This window comes from Mesoplodon densirostris, chromosome 16 (genome assembly GCF_025265405.1).
Source record: "Mesoplodon densirostris isolate mMesDen1 chromosome 16, mMesDen1 primary haplotype, whole genome shotgun sequence".
Classification (NCBI taxonomy): Eukaryota; Metazoa; Chordata; class Mammalia; order Artiodactyla; family Ziphiidae; genus Mesoplodon; species Mesoplodon densirostris.
The window spans coordinates 49628154-49643245 of record NC_082676.1 but is presented as its reverse complement, the minus strand read 5'-3'; the positions used below and the strand labels follow the sequence as shown (position 1 = coordinate 49643245).

General features: G+C 39.9%; 1 protein-coding gene across 2 annotated transcripts in view; it reads right to left on the bottom strand.

The window, feature by feature from the left end:
- Positions 1-15092, bottom strand: part of USP31 (ubiquitin specific peptidase 31) — a 77118-nt gene that overhangs the window by 27995 nt on the left and 34031 nt on the right. For both annotated transcript variants that reach the window (XM_060120061.1, XM_060120062.1), the window contains exons 2-7: positions 13081-13218; positions 11062-11150; positions 10879-10971; positions 9835-9970; positions 7403-7547; positions 2886-3066 (exon numbers count right to left, since the gene is read on the bottom strand). In XM_060120061.1, coding sequence (XP_059976044.1) covers positions 2886-3066; positions 7403-7547; positions 9835-9970; positions 10879-10971; positions 11062-11150; positions 13081-13218 — 782 coding nt within the window. The remainder of the gene's footprint in view (positions 1-2885; positions 3067-7402; positions 7548-9834; positions 9971-10878; positions 10972-11061; positions 11151-13080; positions 13219-15092) is intronic.

The window sequence follows — 15092 nt, the reverse complement described above, 5'->3', positions numbered from 1 at the left end:
GCTGAAATCAGCGAGGGAACTTTAAAACACAGTGATTCCCCCGAGATTCTGCTGCAATCCCTCTGGTCTGTGGCTGGAGCACCAAGGCTGTTTGAGGAGCTCCCCAGGTGATTCTAATATGCAGCCAACGTGGAGGAGCACTGGCCTAGCCTTAACTCTCACCCAAGCCCCAGCCATTCAGACCTACATGCTGTGCTCTGAATGCGTCCGACTCACACCACCAACGTACAGCCAGTCCCTCAGTCTGGACTACCCTTCTCACTCTTCTTTTATTTTATTTTTTTTATTTATTTATTTTTTTGCTGTACGCGGGCCTCTCACTGTTGTGGCCTCCCCCATTGCGGAGCACAGGCTCCGGACGCACAGGCCCAGCGGCCATGGCTCACGGGCCCAGCCGCTCCGCGGCATGTGGGATCTTCCCAGACCGGGGCACGAACCCGTATCCCCTGCATCGGCAGGCGGACTCTCAACCACTGCGCCACCAGGGAAGCCCCTCTCACTCTTCTTTTAAGCTATTTCCTACTCATCCGCAGAGGGAGCCACTGGCACCCTGTTGATCTGTTCCCGGAGCTCTGCTGCACTACAAATACTGCCTGCTTATTCTGATGCCTCCACCGACAGACTGTGTTACCTGACACAGGAACTGTGGCCGACTTATGTTCCTAGCCCAGACAGCCAATACCTAGACAATAGTAGATGCTGAATGAATGAATGAACAAGTGAATAAACAAACAGATAAACCCTGACTCAGGCCAAAGCAGGGGTGCTAAGGTCACCAAGAAACCCACTCCTAACAAGTACCAGTTTACTCACAGTAGTACTCAAGAGTGAGCCTACCTTCCTAAAGACAACTGTGATGCGAAATAAGTTACAAGCACAATGTGTAAATCGGTAGCCATATTTTTCACATGACAATGTCCTCACTTTTAAGAGACTAGCATCATGAAAGGGATTTCATAATTTCTTTCTTTCTTTCTTTCTTTCTTTCTTTTTTGCGATACGCGGGCCCCTCACCGTTGCGGCCTCTCCCGCCGCGGAGCACAGGCTCCGGACACGCAGGGTCAGCAGCCATGGCTTATGGGCCCAGCCGCTCTGCGGCATGTGGGATCCTTCCAGACCGGGGCACAAACCTGCGTCCCCCGCATCGGCAGGCGGACTCTCAACCACTGTCACCAGGGAAGCCCCCATAATTTCTTTATTTTATATAAATACGATGAGCTGCCTTTTCTTCTGTCCCTTAAACATGCCAAGCTCCTTCTAATCTCAGCAACTTCTTTTCTTTTTAATTTTCATTGGAGTATAGTTGATTTACAATGTTGTGTTAGTTTCAGGCGTACAGCAAAGTGAATCAGTTATACATATACATATATCCACTCTTTTTTAGATTCTTTTCCCACATAGGGGATTACAGAGTACTGAGTAGAATTCCCTGTGCTATACAAGTAGGTCCTCATTAGTTATCTATTTTATATATAGTAGTATGTATATGTCAATCCCAATCTCCCAATTTAATCCCTTGCCCCCTTTCCCCGGTAATATCCAGAGAAAACCATAATCCGAAAAGATACCTGCACCCCAATGTTCACAGCAGCACTATTTACAGGAATCAAGACGTGGAAGCACCCTAAACGTCCATCAGCAGAGGACTGGATAAAGATATGGTACATATATACAACGGAATATTACTCAGCCATAATCTCAGCATCTCTGTACTCGATGTCCCCTCTTCAGGGGATCCCTTCCCAAGAGGCTCACACAGTTCGCACCTTCCCACTCGGCTCAGCCCAGCTGCCGCGTCCTCAGGGAGGCCCCCCTTGCCTCCCTCTCTAAGACAGTTTTGCTAGAGCCCCCACCAGCACGTTCTATCACACCCGCATGTTTTAACATCTTCAAAGTGACAACGCCTGTCTGAAGTTAAGTGTGTTTACTTGTCTCTAGTGGCTCTGTCTTAACTAGGATGCAAGCTCCATGAGAACACACAGATCCTGCTATATCCCTAGTGTTCAGAATAGTGGCCAACACACTGTAAACACTAAAGTACCTGCTAATGAACATCATAAATATACAAATCAACACATTTTGCTTTTATGTTATTTACCATTCTTAAATAAGAAACTTATTTCAAAGCAACATTTTAAAAAGTTAATATAAATGCTACTCTGACAAATATTAGAAACAGTATCCTTCCTCCCTGAAACACATCCATACCTTGATATTACTCAAGTTACATTACTATTGTAATAAAGTTACTTTAAAAGTAACTCCCATACAGAAACTAACATAACATTGTAAAGCAAGTATACTCCAATAAAGATGTTTAAAAAAAAAAAAAGAAAAGTAACTCCCATAAATTCTTACAGAGAGAAACAGATTTGAGAGAGATTTCTAACTCCCAAATGTCTGACTACATGCAGCTGAATGAATACTGGTGCCATTTGCCAAGCCAGGAAATACTGGAGGGTCAGGTTTATAGGGGAACACAATGAGTTCAGTTTGGAACACAAGACTGAGGTGCATGTGCCATCCAAGTAGATTTGTTAAGAATTAATAGAAGAAAAAAATGTTGTAAAGAAAGTAGCTGGATATAGGTCTATAGGTCTAGAGACCCAGAAGGATCTTGAGCTGAAAATATACAGAGAAATGTGCCTTTAAAAACTACATGAGCTTGGGAGCCATTCTAACTCAGATCTTATCATCCTAATTTTATCTTCTCCCCCTCCCAACCCCTCAAATCAGGTCAATTTACACACATGCTCTTTCTAAATATCAGAATCAACAATTAACTACTAAAAGTAAGGGGGTTTTTTTATCCTTACTTTTAAAACATTTGAAAATATTAGACTTTTAAAGTCTCAATATTTATTGGAAAATAAGTTGGTCTTCACCTTTTCCCTTGCTGCCCAGTGCAGGCTCGGTTACACACTAATAGAACAATCTTGTCGCTTCCTGCTCTCGCGGGGGTTAAGTCTGCTCTCCCCTGCTTTGCTGCTGCTTGTGTAGAAGAAGACAGTCTATAATGATCCAAGCCAAATTTCAAGTGGTTTAGGTTGTTGTTTAAGTGGATTCCTAAAACAAAATGAAAACTTATTTTATCTCTTCAAAATTTTTTATTCTTTCATTACAAAAAATTTACCCATTAGAGAAATTAAGAAATTGTCATTATGGTATTTAAGCTGCAATTGAAAAAAGGAACAAATGACCTACTTTGAGATTACTCATCTAGTCATAAGAAAATTTTTTGCATCCATTATTTCATTTAAACTCGCCTTACCTACCTACTACCTTAAAAACTGAAAATTAAAACTCTTCACTTCAATGAATATTAGTTTTAGAATGGCAAGTTTGCAGAGATGACCCACCAAGACAAACTTAAAGTGAGACCATACAACCAGCAACCAAATAAAAAAATTTTAATAAAAAATAAAGACTAGTACATGTAGAATGATCTTCAATATTCCAACAGCAGCTTCTTTTCCTCACTTTAGACCCAGACTTATAAGAAACTCACAGCCATTACGGAACTTTAATACAATCAACTAGCCTGGATTGACCTACAATAAAGTGAACAAAAATATATGTTTGACAGGCACAGTGCTGGTTGCTAAAAACCAGGTCTTCAGACATGCCCCAAAGCAGAGCTATCTGTCAATCAGAGGTACTTAGCAATTCAGCACCTAGCACAAGGTCCTGCGCTTAGTAGGAACTCAATAAATGCTTGACTAAATAATTGCTCATTTCTTTAATCCTTTGGAAGTATACCCTAAGGAAATGATACCTCAAACTGGAGAACAGAAGAAGCCCTCCACCACTACCACACCAAAGAAATAATAACAATATCACCAAAAGGAGAATAAAATAAAAGGTGGTTTATACAAAAGTATCCATAGCAAAACTCCAGCAATAACCTAAATATCCAGCAACAGGAGATTTGTTGAACCTATTAACATACAGAGTTAATACTAAAATAAATTCCAGATTAATTAGAGTTTAGAAATGAGAACATAGAAACTAGAAATAAGGAAGAACTGAATCTTCACCAAGCTATTAGAGGGAAGAAAACTTTTTAAGCTTAAATACCATAGAGAAATCACAAAAGAGCAGCAGATTTCACTTCACAACCATTTTAAACTTTGGTATGAGAAAAATAAATAGAAGTCTGAATTTGAGACAATTAACAGGCTCATTTCCCAGGTTCTTGGCAGAAGTAAGGCTGGGAGGACCAGTTCTGCTAAAAGTGATCAGGATTCCCAATGAGATGAGAGGATACCACTCAACTGCTCAGAAATCAAGCTCCATATTCATAGTCCAGGCCCATCACTACCAACTGTGTGACCTGGGCCCATGACCTAACCTCTCTAAGTCTCAGCTCCCTCACCCGTGAACTGGGGAAGACAGTAGCCTCATATGCACGAACAAAATATTGATGAGGCCTTTGTAAAGAACAGAGGCTTACGCATATTCACTAAGTGATATATTCTTCCAACAAAGGTACTCTCTGGCTAGACTATATAACCTTGGACCTCATCAAATTCATTTATAAATAGAAACTTAGTGTTAACCGTAAGCAACTGGGGTATGAAGGGGGCTTGGGGGAAATTTTCAGTTAAACAAACGTTAACTGGGCTTTCGCTGTGTATTACGAAGTACACTAAACTGCTAGGTACAGAAAGATAAAGCAAAGTGTAGTCCCAACTGCAGAGAATTTCACAGTCTGGTAGGAAGGACAGAGCTGAGAGCATTTCCATACAACATGCTAGTGTCAGAGATTAGCAAAAGCTACACTGGAACATGGGAGAGCAGAAGTCAGTCAGCCAGTCTGGGGTGGGGGAAGTGAGGAAGGGTTTTCTGTACAAGGTGATGATTGGCTATTTTTTACTATAATGCAACTAAAATTAGAAAACAATTTAAACAAACAAAAGCACACGCCTGAAAACACAACAACTAGAAAATAAACAAAAAAGCTCCCAAGTCAGAGAATGACAACTGAAATAAGACTCAAAAAAATAATAATGTAAATATGAGTAGACCAGAGAAAACTGAATCCTAAGCTGGCAGTGCAGAAAGCCGACCAACCCAAAATACAGAATTACCAAAGGTTCAGAGACTAGAGGCATCAGAGACCTCTAGAAGTAGAGATGAAGGAAAAAAGGAACTAAAATAAGAACTTTCAACAGGGGTACCAAGGCCATTCAATGAGGAAAGAATAATCTCTTCAACAGTGGTGCTGGGACTACTGAATACTCACATGCAAAAGAATGGAGTTGAACTCCTACTTCACACCACATACAAAGATTAACTCAAAATGAATCAAAGACCCAAATGTAAGAGCTAAATTAACTCAAAATGAATCAAAGACCCAAATATAAGAGCTAAAACTATAAAACTCTTAGAAGAAAACACAGGTAAACCTCATGGCCTTGGATTTGGTGATGGATTCTTGGATATGACTTCATCAAAATTAAGAACTTTTGTGCATCAAAAAACACTACGAAGGAAGTAAAAAGATAGCCCACAGAATGAGAGAAAATATTTGCAAGTCATGTATCTGACACAGGTCTAGTATCCAGCAGATATAAAGAACTCTTACAACTCAAAAACAAAAAGACAAGCAACACAATTTTGAAGTAGGTAAAGGACTTGAATAGACATTTCTCTAAAGAAGATATACAACTGGCCAAAAACCACATGAAAAGATATCAACATGATCTGTCATTAGGAAAATGCAAATAAAAATCACAATGACATACCACTTCACACCCACTAGGATGGCTATAATCAAAAAGACAGAAAATAACAAACATTGGCCAGAATGTGGAGAAATTGTAACCCTCATATATTGTTGGTGGGAATGAAAAATGATGCAGTTGCTATGGAAAACAGTCTGGCAACTCCTCAGAAAGTTAAACATAGAATTACCATATGACCCAGCACTTCCACTCCTAGGTACATACCTACAAAGGAACTGAAAATAGGTATTCAAACAAATACTTGTACGTGAATGGTCATAGCAGCAGTATTTCATAATAGCCAAAAGGTGGAAACAACTCAAATGTCCATCAGCAGATGAATGGATAAACAAAATGTGGCATATACATATAATGGAATAATACTCAGCCATAAAAAGGAATGAAGGACTGATATATGCTACAATGTGGATGAACCTTGAAACACTATGCTAAGTCAAAGAAACAAGTCACAAGAGGCCACATATTATATGATTCCATTCATATCAAAGTCTAGACTAGGGAAATCTATAGAGACAGAAAGTAGAATAATGACTGCTTAGGACTGGGTGGGATGGGGAGATTGGGAGGTGTCCTTAGGGGAGACAAAGTAGGAGCTAATGAGACGGGAGCTGGAGAAATGAATTTTTAGCAAAGCAAACAGTAGGGAAAGTATAAAAGCATGTGGCATGTTCCAGAAATAAAGAGTAACTTGGATAAGGTACATGGGGAAGAAAATGGAATATAGTAGAGAGGCTGGAAAAAAGGCAAGGACCAAATCATGAGGGGCCATGCATTCTTCCCAGGTATTCAGATTTAATCGCAGACAAAAGGGAAGCACTGGTAAATCAATAAGCACGTAACATGGTCAGAACTGTATGTCAGAATAAGTCTGGTGGCGCTGTGAAGAAATAACTGAACAGGAGAAAGCCCAGGGGTAAAGAAGTTACTAGAAAAGCCCAGTTGAGACTCGTCTGCACTGTGTCAGTCGCAGTAGAATGCAGAGGAAAACTTCAGTTGTGAATTTAAGTCAAAATCTGAGGGAGAAGTGTTTGGGTCCAGCTTGGGTGAAGAGAAGGATGGTGATGCCGTATTTCACAGAAGAAACGCAAGAGGAACTAAGAAAGAAGCGCTCAGTGTAAGATACCTGTAGGATTATAAACAGAGATTCCAATGGACAGCTGGAAGTCAGGGACCAGAAGAAAAGTGGGGGCTAGTAGAGAGTTTAGCTCTAAAAATCACCAGTAGAAAATACTGGTAAGACTGGGTAGAGCAGCGGTTCTCAAACTTTCATGTGCATCAGAATCACCTGCTAAAAACAGATTGCTGGGCTCTGCCCCCAGCGTTTCTGTTCAGCAGGTCTGGAGTGGCACCTAAGAATTTGCATTTCTAATCAGTTCCCAGGAGACACTGATGTTTTGACAACCACTGGAGTAGAACAAAAACAATAGAAGCCCTAGGATCTTGAAGAACACTAAGGCCAGGAAAGAAGTTTTTCCCAAGAACTGCCTTCTGCCAGGGAAATATGTTACCTAAAATTTATACCATCATAAAAAGATGTGTTATGTGTATTTTACCACAAGTTTTAAAAATTATACCATCATATAATAATCTAAGAGGGTAGACATTTGTTAGACCTGCAAACCCAGGTGGTATTATGGAAACAGATACTCATTTACCTCTTTGACTGAGAATTCCTTCAGGCCTAAATATTTCTGGAGTCTCAAAGGCAAAAATGCAGTCGCTTTCATGGACTGTTTCCAGGTCGTCTGTGTCACAAAAGGAACGATGGAACCCATCATAGTACATTTCTGTTAACACAATCTAAAAACGGGAAAAATGTAAATAGTTGGATAACTGGAAAGTCAATATGAATTGATCTCCCAATCCAGCTGTGAACGTCTCCAGACCAGCAGGACTGCAGTGATCTGAGGGCTTGGAAACACCTCATCAAGCCGAAGGGATCTGCCTTTAATAAGAGTCTTGGAAGCACAATATCTTCTATGATTGTATAACAGCATACTCTGATTTCAGAGTGCTGTGGCACTAAATCCAGTTTCCTCTAAGTTTTGGTGAAGAGACTCAGCAGATACAAAGTCTAAGGCCCTTCTTTCACAGGGGGAAGAAACTAAAGAGAGATGGAGTGACTTGCCTAAGGTTATACAACTACTCAGCCTCGTAGCGAGGATAGAGTCCACACCTGACTCCGAGGCTTTCTCCTACCACTAAATTTTCTTATTTTCAGATTAAAAAATGTCAAATAATCATGGACATTTGTGTTGGAAAAAAAATGAAATCAACTCAAGTGTCCAACAATAGGAACTAGTTAACTATACTATAGTTCTACTGGAATTATAAAGCGCTTCCAAAGAATGACCTGCATATATCTGCACTAACGTGGAAAGATCTACCAAGTAAATATTAAAAGTAGGGAAAGAAAAATGTGAGTACACGGTTCCATTTTCATAAAATATTAATATAGTACATGCACAGGAAAAAATATGAATGAATATACAACACAGTATTAAAGTTAGTAACCCTTAGTTCTTAAGATACTTCGTACAAGATACTTTCACTTGTAAGTTAAGTTTCTGAAATGGTTGAGTAGTTTATAATGAAAGAAAAACAAAAGATGGGGAAAAAGACAATGGAGACATTTAGAGACCTCATTACGTGCTCAGCAGCACCCTCTAGTGAAAAAGCACTGGACTGAGCTTGAAGAAGTTCCAATTCTGCCTGCCACCAACCAGCCCTGTGATCTTGAACCAGTCACATCGTTTCTCTGGGCCTACTTCAAATGAGGGGGTTGGACTGGACCCCTAAGGTCCCCTCTACTATCACAAACACTATGAGTTGATGAGGTGAAAGAGGATTGGTGGCATATTCCACAAACAGTCCAAGAAAAATATTCCTGGCCCTCTTTTCTTCTAATGGTTTTAACGACCGTATTGTTTTCCTGAAGGTGAACATGCAAGTATAATTCACTTTCTCCAGCAAGCTGAGGTCAAAAACAAACTTGTAATTACACCACTCATTTAAACAATGCAAAAAGAGCCAGACAGCACTGGAAGATTTAAAGATACAGACAGATCTGCCTCGGACACACACCTAAGCCTCCCTCTTTCTGTCTTTTCCCTCATCTTGAATTTAAAATCAATCAATCAATCAATCAATCAATCAATCAATGAGCACCTCAAAGTAAGGAAAAATGTGAACGTTTTAGCAATCTGCCAGTACTTGGCCTATGAAAAGATGAGATATTTGCTATATCAGGGCAACACTACTGGTTGTTTTTGTTTTACTGTGGTAACTTCTCAAATGAGGTCACGGGAGGCCAAAGTACAAAACACCTTTATTGGTCACATGATTACACAGCAGCTTCCAGAAGTTATCTAGGGGAAGCTATTCAGCCACTGAATCATCTTTCCTTGGTAAATTTTAAACAGGGAATTTTTTTCCAAATAAAACCCCAACAGTGAATTGAGTAAAAGAGTATGCAAAAGTATGTCAAGTCACAAACAGGCCCAAATTATTTTCGGTCAATATAACTACTTATCAAAAATTTACCCAAAAAAGAAAGGGAGGAGGTACAACTTTCCTTTCTCTTATCTAAACAAGGTAAAAGACTCTAGCCTAGCTTTAATCAGGAAATAAACCAAACTGAGCACCTATATGTACTGTACTAGAAATAGGCCCATTCTTATCACCATAATGGGAAGGGATTTTCAAGAGCCACTGGTTGAGTTTTCTAAGCCTCTCTGACCTTCAAATACCACAGGATGCTCTTCCTATTGCCCACATGAGCATCCTCAGAATGATTTAAGAGGGATTAACTAATTATACTTTATAAACAAAGCTGAAAGAAGGTCTTGGTGTAAAGTCATAGCTTTTCCTTTTAAATATATATATACAATTAAATGAAGCATGAGAAGGTTTTGTGTATATTTTTCTCCTTTGGATCCTGACTTTTTATTTTTCCCTCAACACTAGAAACAACTGGTTTTAAATTGCTCTCCAACCATGTTTGGCTGAGAACTGTTAAAAAATTCCAGAAGAAAAGAAAGCAACACTTTTGTGGCTCGTGTGTAATCAGTCTTAGCAAGCTTATTACCTGATCAGTGGGGATCTTTGTTTCCATAGACACTGCTTCCCGAAGTCTGGCGACAGTCCCAGACAGAGGCACGGCCACACCAATCCGCATGCAGTGAGAACATTTCCCTTGATACACTACAGTGACATACAGAGGCCTGTACAGATCAAAGTCAGATATTCTTATTAGTCACTTACTTCAACTAAAATATAGAAGCAGAACAACCCTGATCTGGAATCAACAAAACTAAAGCTAACCCACACCTTTAGTTGGACCTAAGTAGAACTATCAAACAACAATCAAGAACTCTTTGGAGGGGCTTCCCTGGTGGCGCAGTGGTTGAGAGTCCGCCTGAGATGCAGGGGACACGGGTTCGTGCCCTCGTCTGGGAGGATCCCACATGCCGCGGAGCGGCTGGACCCGTGGGCCATGGCCGCTGAGCCTGCGCGTCCGGAGCCTGTGCTCCGCAGCGGGGGAGGCCACAGCAGTGAGAGGCCCGCGTACCGCAAAAAAAATATATATATATATATTGAGGGACAAATCATGGAGAATCTAGATCATTGAAAGCAATGGTTTTCCTTTAAAAAAAAAAAAAAGAACTCTTTGGAAAAGGCAATACAGCATAATAATAAAGGCAACACAACAAAAATACAGCATATCAATACTTGGTTCTGTGCTTTGTATTTTCTTTATAACAGCGTAACTCCTAGAAATTTTAAGGAACAGTTCAAATAAAGCAGCTAATTAAAAGTGGAACGTAAGGTCTCTAGAGGCTCTAGAAGGCATTCAACAACCTTCTCTGGTCCTCATACTATACGTGGATGACCTATAGGTGGAACAGACTACAACCAGACCAACCAAAAAGACTTGCTTGCCCCCTGCACCTGCTCACCCTGCAAACTCAGACAGGCATTTATAAATTTCTATAAGGCCTTAACAATGCCTGTATTCAATTTATCACTAATCCTATTACTTGTTTAAATATGCAAGAAGCCCCAACAGGAGCCTACAGAGGAAAAGGAACATATAGGAATATAGTCTTAATTTTATTAACTCTGTTCTTACCTTGTGTGGGGTAGTGGAATTGGCAAAGAAATGCAGAGGAAAGGATCAAAAGTGTTGCTCTGCTTCTGGCAATGAGGACATGTCAAAGAAGATCTGCAAAAATAAAAATGTAAGACACTCACATTAAGTTCACCTAGAACTACATAAGCACACAACATAAGGGAAATTTTAATTTGCTCGTACCTGTACTGGGCTTGAAAAAGTTCTTGTACGAAAGTGCTACAGACAGGAAAAGATGGTCCCTCGGGCATTGTATCAGTCTCTGATGGTGGCTAAAAAAAAATAAAGTACAATTTCACAGACTAAAAGTGCCAGTTCTTGATTAAAGATGAGCCTAAAAATGTCACAAATGTCCTTGACCTCCTTTACAAAATCTGCATCAGATCCAGATGTTTCAGGGAAAGACATCTGCTAAAGGGACCAGAACACAGATGCCAGGGTGTGGGTCAAATGGACTCATCGCCTCACAGGCTCTCCCAGACACAGTGCTTATCCGTCTCTCCACCCCATCCAGGCAGTCGGGCAGTCCTTCCCCAGAGTGCTCCAATCCCCCTCCAACTCTCAAAAGGCCCCCTCCAACCTCTTCCAGGAAATAATCCCAACTATTCAAAAGTACCAATTCCTCCCCTGCCTAAAGAGAATTTTTTGTGTGGCACCTATTACCTCTGCTGCTTATTTGGGCCTAATCATTCTACTTCACATTTTACTTAACCTTTTCATGTCCCTCCCCCTTACTGTTACTGAGCATCAGCTACCACGTGCAGAGAGCAATGCAAAGGGCATTAAGATACAAAGATAATAAGACACAGTGCCTGACCTTGAGTACGTCTCAATCTGGTGGGAAAGTCAGCCGCAAGCATACAGTCAAAAGATAGTACAGAATGTTCAGGCACAAAGGACCTTGAATCAGAATACTTTAACAACTTACCAAAACTAGAAATTTAAAACTTGAGGTATATACAATGTTCACTGCAGCACTATTTACAATCACCAGGACATGGAAGCAACCTAAGTGTCCATCGACAGATGAATGGATACAGAAGATGTGGCACATATATACAATGGAATATTACTCAGCCATAAAAAGGAACAAAATTGAGTTATTTGTAAGGAGGTGGATGGACCCAGAGTCTGTCATACAGAGTGAAGTAAGTCAGAAAGAGAAAAACAAATACCGTATGCTAACGCATATATATGGAATCTAAAAAAGCGGTACTGATGAACCTAGTGGCAGGGCAGGAATAAAGATGCAGACATAGAGAACGGACTTGAGGACACGGCAGGGAAGGAGAAGCTGGGACGAAGTGAGAGAGTAGCACTGACATACATACACTACCAACTGTAAAATGGATGGCTAGTGAGAAGCTGCTGCATAGCACAGGGAGATCAACTTGATGTTTTGTGACGTCCTAGAGGGGTGGGATGGGGACGGTGGGAGGGAGGCTCAAGAAGGAGGGGATATGGGGATATATGTATACGTATAGCTGATTTACTTTGTTGTACAGCAGAAACTAACACAACATTGTAAAGCAATTATACTCCAATAAAGATATAAAAAAATAATAATAAAAAAATAAAATAAAATAAAATTTGAGGTACAGAAAAGAATTATCAAAAAATTTTAAAGCTGCGAGAGGAGAACACTTTATTTCTATTATATAAATCATTTTACCCATCATACTAAGATTACATAAATAAAAATTGAGAATGAATCACTGTTTCTCAGTAAGTATATTCTAAGGGTTCAGTTCCTGTACTCAAATCTAATCCTAACAGCAGAGACATCAATACATTTCCTTTTAGATTGTGTATTCACATTCCAATGATCTACAGACTATGTCTCACTGGAATAGAAAGCAAATTTCTGCTTTAAAAACAGTTTAGTGAGATGGAATCCCTTAATGTCAGTCTAAAGCTAGTCATACATGCAAATGTGTCCCCTCTCATGAGAGTGTAAGCTCCTATCTGACACTGCCAGCACAGTGGTAAACAGAGGAAATAGTCTCTAAGTATCCATGAATTTTATACTCACCCAGAGCTTAGTCAATTTTACTATATTAACTAACTGCAAACTGCAACGACTCCTCAGAGGAGGTTTGGAAGAAGAATCTGCACTCACTCCTCACTAGGTTCACCGGTTCACCGGTGGCCTGTGCTGCAACCACTCACTGCTCTCTGACTGCCCTGAGGGCGCGCCCTTACCTTCAGAGGAGGCTGGCCACTCTGCTTCACAGCATGATTGAGGTCTTCATGAACTCGGTCCAAAAGCCACAGCAGAAACTCCTGGGCGTCATGCTGGGAATTTCCCCGATACTGCAGTGCATTCTTTGACACAATACTCTACACAGGTAAATAAATCAGCATGAATAGTTGTGAGTTCCTGGCTTTAAACATAAACTATTCATAATCCCAAAGAGGAACGCAAGATCTCAAGGGTGTTAGAGAGTACTTCCTGGAAAGACAGCAAATATGAAAACAGATGCTCAATGTAAAAACCTCACCCATGTACCAAAAACTTTTAAACGCACCTACCCAACAATCCTACTTTTAGGAATATATGTAAAGGAAACCATCAACACAGCATGCCAAGACTTCTAAGATATTCATTCACTAATAGCAAAAAACTGGTAATAACTTGAACATCTTTAAAATGAGAATTGTTATAAATATCAAATCATTATGTTGTTAACCTGAAACTAATGTTATATGTCAATTATATCTCAATTTTTTTAAAGTAAAAGAAAAAAATGAGAATTGGTTAAATAAGTATCACAGTATTAGATTATAAACCAAAGTATAAAATAACCAAGTCTACATAAGGTAAATGACTGAATGAATAAATAAGTGGGAAGAGACAAATCTTCCTTAAAGAAGAATTCTGAATAATTTAAGTCAATAATCCCCCCTCCAGGAGTTGGACCTTAACCCCCCAACCCCGCCCCACAACCCTGAATATAGACTGTGACAGTGACTTGCTTCCAAACTAGAGTATGCAAAGAGGGGTGGCCATGAAAGGCTGTAGGTGAACTGGTTAATTAAAATTAAGATTATGGGCTCTGGAGCATATAGCCTGAATTCAAATCTCTCTACCACTATCTGTGAGGCCTGGCCTACACTGCTCCAAAGTAAAAAGGATAATAATGGTTTAGTGTGATGGTTAAGTGAGAATGCATATAAAACATTTCACATGTAAATGATATATAATAAGCACTCAAATTTTAGCTATGAGTATTGGATTTGGAAGTAGGGAGAAAGGAGGGGAGACAACTGCACAAAGAGAGAGCAGTTAGGAGACAAATGAAACTATCAGGCAAGAAACAATAAGGGTCTAAATTAAGTCTGTGAGGGCAAATTTGAGAGACATTTCAAAATTGGGGCAGTAGAATCAATAGGATTTGTGACCTAATGAATGTGGAAAGTGAGGACGGAGGCATTCATGTCATTCAGGTGTCTTATCTGGATGATGGGCCACTGGTGGTTCCCTTCATCAAGACAAAATAAAAAAGGAAGAAGTCTGGAAAAGAGGATGATGAGTTCCCATTAGAATCCACTATATCTGAAGTTCTGTGGAACCTCCAAATGGAAGTACCTGGCAAACAACTAAAAAAAACAGTGGAAGAGTCTGCGCTCAGGACAAAGATTTGGGGGTCAACAGATGGGTGGTACTTGAAATCATGAGTACGGCCAAGACTGCCTAGACAAGATCATGAGAGATCAAGTCAGAGGACAGAATCCAGAGGACTTCTATATTTAGGGGGCCCTAAAAGAAGACTAAGAAAAGGCCATCAAAGATGTGGCAAGAAAATCAAGAGAACGGAGTCCCAAGAGTCAAGAGAAGAGAGCTACGAAGGAGAGAGTGATCAATTGTATTAGAAGTTGAAGAATGACAAAGTAAGCCAAAGAACTAATAACTGCCCATTGTATTTTCTAATTAATGATAAGAGATGAAAAGAAGGGATACATTTTTAATTATGAAGAACCATCACAACATGATGATCAATTAGATGTGAATAACAAAAAGATGATCTACAAAATTCGAATTTCAGGAGGAAAAAAATCAAAGCAATGCAAATGAGAATATACAAGTGTCATTGGCAAAACTCACTACCTGAAGAACGAAGTGAACAAGGGAGAGAAAGGACCCTGGTAACAAACAAGATTTCAAGTGACTTGAAGGATACCACTTGGGTGCCACCTCAGAAACGGTTATACAA